Below are 11,477 nucleotides of genomic sequence, written 5' to 3' on the forward strand. Positions count from 1 at the left end.
GTACTTTAAAAAAAAATATTTTGAATAAATAATTATAAATATGGATATATGTGTAAAGTTTAAGGGCTTTATATGTTAGTTTCGTAGTGTTTTTCAAACCCATTCAACAAGTGGGATGTTAGGTGGCACGTTGGTATTGGGCAACAGTTAAAAATATGTTTGTCACATGGGATTGGCAGATGAAGTTTTCCTATGCATCGTCTTCTTCCTCGAAAAAAAGCTGTGTTCCTCATTCTCCAGATTAAAAACAGAGGCCCTGCATCTTTCCTTTCTCAACCATGCTTAGACCTACTGAGCCTCCAGCACCTGCCTAGGCACCCTAGTCGCAGCCTACTTATTCTCTTCTCCTATTTTCCTCTCGATTTGGATCGAATCGGGGCGGATGACCACCGTGTAGCGACTAGGCGGCCACCTAGGCCGATTTGTAGAACATTGGCTTTACTTTAGGCACTGTAGCTATAAACTTTATTTATGATAGAATTGGTAGTCAATAAAAATCATCACCTAACACTTTTTAGCGTCTATCCTCTTTTACCATTAGAGCAATAAAAATTTGAAAGGCAAGATTTCATAAATAGTGTCACTTTTGGGGCTAGATTTCGTCTTTAGTCCCTGACTCTTGCCCCTACCATTAGACATGCTCTAATAGACCGCACACCCATAGATTGGGATGAACACCAAATGATGAAGCAATTAATTAATTAGATTAATTTTTTTTTAACAAACAATATTATTATCTACATTAAGAGATGGAGGAGTGGGCTGAGCTTCACAATAACCTAGTAATATTGTGGTTTAAATTTGGATGGAGGTAGAAATTAATTGAAAAAAAAATCAATTAATTAAATTGACGTTTATACGTCTATATTGGGCCTTAAAATAGTTTTCAGATTAGCTTAGTACATAGGGCACTCATTGGGCTTGATTTAAGTTGTAAAATGACTTTAGAGTACAAAGGTAGCCCAAGAGACCCACTCATTGGGCTTTTGTTTTGGAAAACTGGCCATTTCGCCAAATTTTAACATGTGGATACATCCACAATTTAGATCTTTGATCTTTAAAGGGAATTTAGTTTATTTCACATGGTTTTTGCTTCCACCGGATCTAGCTTTACACGTTGATTTAATTGCTAGATCTTGTCATACATGTTATATTATATGTTAAATTTTGAAGTCTCAAGCACGAATCTCCCTATAAACATTTTCTTACAGTATAAGCATAAGTTATTATTAGTGGACATTAAGAAAAACAAATACAAGTGTTTTAATTAAAATATGAATGAACGACATGGTGGAACACTGCCACTTTCCTAATGAATTCTAAACAATACAGAATGCCTCCAAGATTGTACCCAAGATTTTCCCCAAAAGAAAAGTAGTTGAAAGTTGAAACTTGCAAGAGTTGAAGACTTCACGTGTGGAACAAATTAAGTCAAACATTGAAAAAAATATGTGTAGGTTAACTACGAACTGCAAGAGTTTGATACAAGTTTCTTGCAGAACAACAAATGCTAAAAAGAATTGAGAAACATAATTGCTCGGCTTTCTTTCCTAATTTCAGCTATGATCCTCACCATGTTTGCGAGGGTAAATGCTAATATGATACAAGTATTTTGTTTGGTTTTTTTCTTAACATTTAAGCTTCGTTCTTGTTTCGATTCTTCTGTGAACAGGAGGAGCTCTGTAATATGCTGGCATTGTTGCAGGAAAGAACATCTGTCTAACTCCTTCGGCTTTAATAATCGGGAATATGATTCCTGATGCACTCTGAAAATTGAAAACCAAAAGATTAGTTAGCGATTCATGTTTGTATTGTTTGTAATATGACTTATAACAAGCTTGCAGATGAGAAGGTACTGGGAAAATGGGTAAACATACCACGATCAATCTAGCCCCTAACCACATCCGTTTCGGTGTAGGGAATGGAATCATTAAGCGGCCGACTCCATAGACAGCCACAGCAAAGAAATGGAGAAACAGGCTGACTGGACGAGGGTTAAGACCGGAGAGTAGAGATATTGGTCCATTTGAACAGATGCCGCCAAGGCTCAAGTAGTCGAAACATGCTTCACGCATTTCCTGTCTTGCGAGGTCAGGCGATGCACAAAACACCTTGTAAAGGGCACCGGCCAATGTGTTTATAGTAGATGACACAGGCTGCATTGAAAATTAACTAATTTCATCAGACACATTTCCACATGCATGATAATATGCTCTCGCCAAGATATATATATCTGACTTGTTATGTTGTCAAATTGTGAATCAGTGCTTGACGTAACAACATAACATGTCAGACTGTCTGATAAGAGAGAATTTTAATTTACATATCGTAAATGCAGCAATATACCTTGCGGAGCGTGTAAAATGATTCGAGATAATCGCACAAAGCAGGTGCATCGTTGAAGTCACTTAGGGGTCTCAAAAGATCCCTGAGAAGAACAATGTCGGAAAGAGCCACAGTCATTCCTCCTCCAGTTAAAGGATGTCTCATGTTGAAAGCATCCCCCAATAAAATTGCGCCAGGGGTGGGCTGAGGAGCAGCCGGCATGCTTTTGTTTTGCATTGTTCTGATGATTCCTTTATCAACCGCTGCTAGAAAAGCCTTTAAGAGCTGATGGGGAACCTGAAGCGACAAATTCAGCAGATTAGTCCCCTTCGGTCGAAATGAATGACATTGAAATTTAATAAAGTCAAGCAAAATAATAAATACCTGAGGAGCCACCACAGTTTTCAAATACTGAGCCATTTCACCGTTAGCTACTGATGGTACTTTTGTGCCGGGTACATCTACCAAACAACGAACCTCGGTACTACTAATAGGATAAAACAAGATGGGGGAAGGGTCTCCCAAAATCACATGTCCATGGTTTGCATGAGGAAGCTCACAGTTCTCCAAGATCAAACCGACAAAGCAGGATGGATTTTCAATCTGCAGTATTGAGAGAAGTTAGTCTTGTTGGTCTATAATAGCAAACACTTCAATGCTAAAATATAAAAGAAATGTTCGAATTCTAAAGACTGAAATCAATGAATTACATTGGGAGTAGAGATAGAGCGGCGCAGATTTGAAAAGCAGCCATCGCATACTATTGTTAGCGGAGCATATGTTCTCATCTCCTCTCCGGCCTTGTTCTTGTACATCACTCCTCTGATAGTGCCATTTTCTTCAATTAGTGTTGTCACTGTTCCTTGTTCCATTTTCACACTGCAAAGAAAACATTGTCAGACATGAATAAGAGGTACAAAACAAATTACATCAAAACAATCACAGCCAAGAAATCATGATGATCTTCTCATCATACTCAGAAGGAAAATGGGAATTTACGTACTTTGAAAGAGTTGCAGCCCTTTCGCGCATTCTTTGGATGAAACGTCCATTGTGGAAACTTCTCCCGGCGATATCTGAACTATATGTTTCTAAGGGATATGACAGTTTTGTGTCATTGCCATTTTTGTAAAGGGCATAACCAAACACTTTTTGAGCATCAATGGACTCATTAGCACAATCTTCAAGACCTAATTCAATCAACTTGAGATAGCCTCCAGGTTGCAATAGTTCACCAACAATTCTGTCTGGCTCGTTCAAGTCTCTTTCGATCACATGTACACGCCGTCCTTCCTATATTTAACAAGAACCAAAACTCACGATTAACTCAAAAGGCTACATAATTACAACTTTAATTAAGCTCCGCTGGGACAAGAAGATCCGAATGCTTAATTAGCCAAACGAATGACAGTTTTTACGAACTGCCATAAACCAAAGTTTAGCTGTGTGAACAAGACTATATACGGTTTGGACTGCACTATTGGAATTAGCACCCCACATTAGAGCCAACTCATAAAGATAAAATCAAAGAAATTGGCTTTGATAACTTCATTTATTGACTGAATCCTCCATTGTACGGTTTATATAAATGCTACAAATGTTAGTGAGAAACATTTAAAAAGCGCGTTTAGGGTAATATTAAGGTCCATTCTTGTTTTCCCTGGTTAAACACGATGTTTCAAGCATTGTTAACTATGAAATCGGGTTTTAATTAAGAAAAAAAATGAATCAATAAAAAGTCAAAAAATAGCTAGAGTTGAAAAACTATAATGCTAATAACGATTGACGATGATTACGATTTCTATTGAACATTCATTCATCTTAAAAAAAGAAAAGAAAATATAAACTAGAGAATGTAGATTATGAAGATAAAGAGAGAGAAATGATGATCACCTTCCCAAGAGTGTAAGCAAGAGCAGCACCAGCAACTCCGGCACCAACAATGACCACATCAGTATTTTTCTCAATCTCCGTCTCCAAAAAAACACCAGTTTCAGAAACATTCGCGACGTCTTCCTTCTTCTTTTCGCTGTAGGTGGTGTTTATGATGAGGAAGAAAACAGAACTCAACAAAGAAACCAGGACACCAGCAAGAACATACTCATAAACCATAATTTAATTAATTAATCTTTACGATTTAGTGTTTTTGTTTGTCTAGAATTTGGTTGTGAAGGTGAAGTGCTTGATGATTATGATGGAAGTTGAAGGGCGTTTATATAGAATGGGAGACTGCAGTTGGTAACTTGGTAGGCAACTGCCGCGGTGTTTCTGGCCATTTTTTTATGAATGAATTTTAGCAGCGTGTGGATTATGTGAAAATCGTGTGGGCAAGAGGACAAAAATACAGTCACTTGGGGGACAATTTAATGGTGTCACACTCATTTATGCATTATTTGATTTTGATTACAGCTAATCTTTTTATTTCACTTGTCCAAAGTTATATAGAAACATATTGTGTGTGTATATATATATCTCCGAGGTTTTTTTTTTTAAATTTAATCTTCTTTTTTTCGCAAAAAAAAAAAAAAAATATATATATATATATGCAAATATATATAAGCAGTACGTAAATTGCTTTTAAAACTGCTTTCATAAAAGCCGAGAGCTTTTAATGAATATTTTTCATTCATCCAATACCCTCATTAATTTTAAAAAATTACATTATTGCTTAGAGAACAAAGTGACCCCACTACATACTACTACAACCACTTACCTTACACAACCACCACCATGGTTGTCACGCCCCGACCCGCGAATAAAAACTATTCACGAGCTAGGATGTGAGCCATATATTAGCTAGCTATAGAAATAAATTCTACAACCAAGATATGGTTCACACCCTAGCTCGTGAATAGTCTTTATTCGCGGGTCGGGGAGTGACAATGGTTGTCACCATCTTTGCCACCACAATTGTCACCACGCCACAACCACTACAACTGCCACCACAACCACAATAACTTCTGCCACAACCATCATAACAGTCCACCGCTGCCCTTACCACCAGTGTTATCTTTGCACGCCAACCACCACACCTCCCTATTGGCACGACCACCCCCAATCGTTGTCACTGCCATCACTACAGCTACCCCCATTTCCATTGTCACCGACGTTGTTGTCATCACCTACAATTGCAACCACCAATCTTACACCACCACCGACCTTACCACCACCATCGATGTCACCGCTAATGACACCACCGCCACCACACCACAATTACCATCACTTCTGCTGCCACCAGTGCTACCTTTACACCCCACCAACACACCTTACTATTGGTACCATCGCCATCGCCATTTTCATCACAACCACTGCCTCCGCCACCATTGTCTTCGCCACCATCTGCTATCATATATTTTTTTTGTCATTATATAGAATATATTATATCACTCACATTAAAATTTAACAAACACCTTTACATTGTTTTTTATATTCACAACACTTTTAAAAATAGAGCTTATCAAATGCTCATCTACTTTATTTTACATCTGATTATTCTTGAAACACAACAGAAAGTAGTTTTTTATTATTTTTTTTATTTTTTTAAGGCACAACCATCCCTGATTGGCCGGCCCTAAAACATTCAGTAGTAGTGGAGAAAATGGATGACTAAATTTTTTCAAAGAAACACTAAAATGACTACTATTTAACTCAATAGTCATAGTTTCGGATATGGGTGATTTTTAATAAAGATGATATTTGAGAGAAGATCTAAAACATAAATGGTTTGTTGAAATACATTATGAAACGAGACTAACCGAACTGTGCCAAAAATATGTGCTAAAATGTATCTCCGGATGATGACTATATAATCTTTTGGGTAATCATTTAACAAAAAATAAGAAATAAAAAAAATGAATGCAACTTTCACGAGTAAACCTGTCGAAACACATGAATTGGTGGCTATTTTTCATTTGCCTCCTATTCTTATATTAATTGGATAGAATTTAGGAAATTTTAGGGATCTAAGTTGGAATTTGTTCTGCCTTTAAAATTTCCAATTCGAACTCGAAAAAATCCAATGAATGCATTTATATAGATTTTTAGAACTCCGATTGTTCTCTTTGAATTTTTTCGTAGTGTTCCAAATTTATTAAAATAACACATGGTGGATTAAAGATCACCTATGACGTACCATGATCTCCGAGTGTTGACTAAAAAAATGAAAAAGATGACAGAGCGAAACACATGGTGAATTCATCTAAAAACTTAGTCAAAGAGTGTGGCACTGCCATTGAGACTAAGTTTGGTCAATGTGTCAAAGATGTGTGCGTGGGCTTACAGATGTCCGCCACATAATAAATTACAAACCATTTTTTAAATTTTCGATGGGAGTTGATTGAGGCTAAAATAGTTATCAGAAAGAATTAAAATATTTGTATAGAAAAATAAATTTATAAATAAATAAGTAGTTAGTTTTTATTTATTTATCAAGTGTAGATTTTTTGAAAGGTTGGTTTATCTACACACTTATTTTTAGAGGTGTATGAGGTAAAAAATAAGTGTGTGAATGCACCACCCTTTCGAAATTTAATATTTTTTTTAGTACATCGATATTTTACATTAAAGAGAGGGAGAGTTTAGTTAAGCAACACAATAGGCAATCTAATTTGGTATTGAATTTGCCATCTACGAGATTCGAATCTAAGACCTCTCACTTCTAAATGAAGAAGAATACCACCAGATCGTAGTATTGAGTGACTCGAAAATTAATATTAAAACTTAAAACAAATGATTTATAATAGTACGTAGACGTGGGAGCAACGGGGACGTTTTTGTTTTCCTATTTTTTATTTTTTGATACATCGACCCCATTGTTTATTTGTTTGATCTTGGGCAAGTGGGAAAGTCGGGTCTCCAAGCCATCAGTACGGAGCAATGCTTTGTCAAAGTCGAAGTTGAAAACGAGTTTTTAGTTTTTGATTGAGGTCCCTGACATTAATGTAATAACGTAAGTTACTATATTCTTTAAATTAAAAATTAAAAATTGAAATTTGTAATTGTTTATATTAATGAGATTTTAAATAAAACCCATAATTTATGGGATTAAAAATAATAAAATATAAATTATACTCTCTATTATATTGTGTGTGTACATATATGTATGGGTACATTAACCAAAATTAACAAAAAAAGTTATTGTACCAAAACATGGATACATTCTCAAATCAACGAAAAAGAATGTACCCATATAAGTTTAAACATGGATTAAAAAATTTGAAAGAATTTTATATTAAAAAAAGGGTACATTTTACATATAACAAATTGATATATTTGAGAATGGGTACATTTAAGATTAAAAAAATTAAAAAATTATATGAATGGGTACATTTAAGATTAAAAAATTGAGAATCTTTTTATATATATAAAAAAAACTAATAGGTACAAACTTAATTTAATTTAATTTTTTATTATTTTGGAAATGTTTGAATTGAAAATTAATTAGAAGTTTAATAGAGGTGTGAGTATTAAACCCTAAATTAATTACTAATTTTTATATTAAAAAATTATATAATAAACATGTAAATTTATTATCACATTAATGCTAGGGACTTGAATCAAAATTTGAGAACTAATAAGGTCTTAGTCAATGAACAGTAAGAACTAGAGACCGAATACTAATTTTTCCTAGTTTCAATCATACTACGTAAATGTGAACAAGAAGAAATATATAGATACAAATAACATAATATCATTGACGTGGTAAAACCCACACACAACGGGAAAAATTCATGGACACACAACCAGTTAAAGAATCCACTAAGGAATAAGATTTTTACAAGACTCAATTTGATAGAAACTAGACTCGAAGCTTTACAAAATACTTATGTCTTGCAATACACTGTTTTTTTTTTTTTGCTCTCTTTTTGATGATTGCGTCACAATAGGTCCTCCTCACGAGCAAAGAGATCCACACAGCTTGTTCACTAATAATGTAGGATTATGAATGAATGCAAGGATTCTAAAGGTTTCACAAAGTTGCTCACTAAGCCAAGCAAACATAAAACCTCTCCCTTTCAGATGTAATATTGAATATTACGGTTATCCAAAAGGTGAAGAAAGAACGATGCAGACTTATAGGACTGGGATCGCCTAACTACAAGGAGTAATAATAGGGAAAAACAGTCTTAGGTGTGTTCCTAAGGTAAAACCAATTCTACATACCTAATTAACCAACCTAAATAAATATGATTTGATTAGATTTGATATAACTCTCCTAATTTTTTTTTAATAATCGATATTATCTACACTAAGGGGAAGACACTTAGTCTCATAATGGGCTAACAATAACATGATTCAAATTTCCCTTTGACGAGAATCGAACCTAAGGTCTCTCACTTACCAGTGAAGAGAAATACCACTAGACTGTAGTATTAAGTGGCAATATCACACCTAATTAACTCAATCTCTAAACATATATTTTCCTAAAATGAATGCACATGTTTTACCTCAAGTAATCCATGACATTTGATTTCTCCTGATTTTTCTTGATGCACAAGTCTTACAAACTCACGTATACAAGTCTAGGAAAGAAGCCAATAAAAGTCTTGCGTGTGGGACCTTCATTTTCGGACCGTCGGACCAAAGTGGAAGAAACAGTGAAGACCGGATATCCAGATCCAGAGAAACGGATCAACTTAGATCATGTCACTCAGATCATGCCTTGGACGTACGAGTCAATACAATCAGATCTATATATGGTTGGAATGACCCACACGATCTGGATCGGATCATCTTAGGTTCTATCGGGACAAGTCAATCTGATAGGCACCGGAATGGTAGACTATGTTTGGCCTCAAGAATGACCTACTTGACCCTCAAGGAACGTATCCCCTAATCCTATACTGTTAGGAGAGAATCTTCGGAATTACTATTATTATGGAAATTAATGTGTGCTCCAATTAATCACTAACCTAATAGGAAGGAAAATGTTTCTAGATTTCCTATTAGGATTATCTCGACTTTTAATACTGATTTCTATCCTCATAAGGACTCTCATTAAACACTATAGATACACCTCCTATATCACATTCTCTACGCTTTATCCCACTGCTAGAAGCTCTTAAATTTTGTCCTAACTTGATCGTCGTAGGGTCTTTGGCCGGTTCCTCATCGGTGCATAGGTTCTCATAGGGTCCTTGGCTGGTTTCTCATTGGTGCGTAGGTTATTTTATGATATTTTCTTGTTGTCTTGTAGGTTTCCTGTGATTGTTCGTATAATAAACAGTGGTGTGTTAATTTGGTTCCAACATTGCGCTTCAGAATTCTCTTATTATATTAAAATATTAGCCATTAAAAATTTGAACTTGGGATGTAGTGAATTATAAGTAAAATTGTAGAAAGGGGGCCATAATTTCTAGTGGTGCCACCGCGTTGGCAAATATGCTCAAGATTTTTCAAATAGGTTAAGTGTCCTGAATATGCTCAGGAATTGTCAAATATATTTGGATAATTTTTATATTATTTCATTACTTTCTAATTGGTGAGATATATAGGAATTACAAGAGTTGTTTACAAGTATTTCATCGATGTGGGACAAGAAATTAACAATAGAACTAACGTATACAACTCGTAGCACTTCTTTCAAGTTGGAGCAAAGATGTTACGCATGCCCAACTTGTCGAGCGAATTGGAAAATACACTACTAGAGACAATCTTAGTAAGCACATCAGTAAGTTGATCTTCAAATTTCCACAAACGAAAAGGCAATAATTCCACCATTCAATTTCTCCTTGATGAAGTATTGATCAATCTCAACATGATTTATATGATCATGTTACACTATGTTTAGATGAAGAAATTTAAGATTACTAAGGAATTTTAAAATGATTGAAATTGAAATGAAGGGATTTTATTTTCTAGAATTTGTGAATTTTGTTGTTTGGTTAACTTAAAGGAACAATGGAATTGAAAACGGAATTTGTTAATTTTAAACTCCCAATCATAGAAATTGGGAAATGACACATATTTACATGGAATTTAAACTTGGAAATTGGAGGCCCCAAATTCTAAGTTTTTTTTCCACGCAGAAATTCTAAATTTCTATGTTATAAATCCAAACAAGGGAATTTATGCATGTCAATTTATAAATTCTGACTTTTATCCAAATTCCAAGTTTATTTCCTTCATCCAAACATAGTGTTCATGAAACCTATACGGGGGTGTATATATAGTTATCATGAGTGAATCCTCTTAGGATATTGAATCCTTATAAAGTCGGAAGAACTCTAGAGGATATCTAGCAATATATATTCTTTCCTTGTAGTATTATGATTAATTGAGGCTTAATTAAGCTAATTTTTAGATTATAGGAATCTCCAAGATAATAAAAAACTGTTGGAAAATTAGTTATTATTTTATTATCATTTATGGTTTTCTTGTGGGCCAATGATATTAGAGTTTTTTGCCCATTAAGAATTAGGGTTTTGCTTTAGTTTTCATTATATATAGTAGTGCTTGTCTCAGTTTATTTTAATAAGTTAGTTAAGATATAGTTATTAATTTGTAGTCGTTTCAGCATTCTTGTTATTTAATAATATTTTTATTATTTTGTAATCTTATTATGATATTCAATTGAAACTAGATCGTCGAAATAAATTTCGTATCTTGCGAATCAAGTATGATCATTCTCGACAAGACCTGCGGGCCTTGCCTACCATTTCGGAGCCCCACATGTTGTGGTGCACTGTTGGTCCGTTTGTACAACCCAACCTAACCGAGTCTAGTTGGTTTGGTATTGCTGTGCTTTGAAAAAAAGCAGCTGTGAAAATAAGCGGCTGTGAAATAAATCAGCAGTGTTTGGTAAACTTTTTTGTAAAAGTGCTTTTGGAAAAAAAAAAGCAGTCAAATAGTGGGTCTTTTCATTAAAGAAGCACTGTAGCTCCGTGTGCTTTGAAAAAAAGCCATTTTTCCAAAGCTGCAAATAGCAGCTTCAGCTTTTTCCTTTGATTTCAGCTTATTCTCACAACAGCTTCCAAAATAAGCCATTTTTTTTCAGTTTACCAAACACCTAAAACCCTCACAGCTTTTTTTCATGGGTGCTTTTTTTTTAAGCACCTCACTCCCAAACTAAGTCTTAGTTCATGATCGGACCAAGGAAAAACTTGTATTCTAACCCATCCGATTCTAGAATTTTCACGATCCCACAAATAGTA

At 34.8% G+C, this 11,477-nt stretch overlaps 1 protein-coding gene across 1 annotated transcript; it reads right to left on the minus strand.

Moving 5' to 3' along the window:
- Positions 1-1,200: 1,200 nt before the first annotated feature.
- On the minus strand, positions 1,201-4,518 carry LOC126630583 (squalene monooxygenase SE1-like). Its single transcript, XM_050300711.1, has 7 exons — positions 4,219-4,518; positions 3,329-3,618; positions 3,036-3,204; positions 2,710-2,928; positions 2,347-2,622; positions 1,878-2,156; positions 1,201-1,766 (listed from the first exon to the last, which is right to left on the minus strand). The coding sequence occupies exons 1-7, from the start codon at positions 4,435-4,437 to the stop codon at positions 1,629-1,631; spliced, it is 1,590 nt and encodes a 529-aa protein (XP_050156668.1). The 5' UTR covers positions 4,438-4,518; the 3' UTR covers positions 1,201-1,628.
- Positions 4,519-11,477: the final 6,959 nt, after the last annotated feature.

Source organism: Malus sylvestris, chromosome 7 (assembly GCF_916048215.2).
Source record: "Malus sylvestris chromosome 7, drMalSylv7.2, whole genome shotgun sequence".
NCBI classification, from domain to species: Eukaryota; Viridiplantae; Streptophyta; class Magnoliopsida; order Rosales; family Rosaceae; genus Malus; species Malus sylvestris.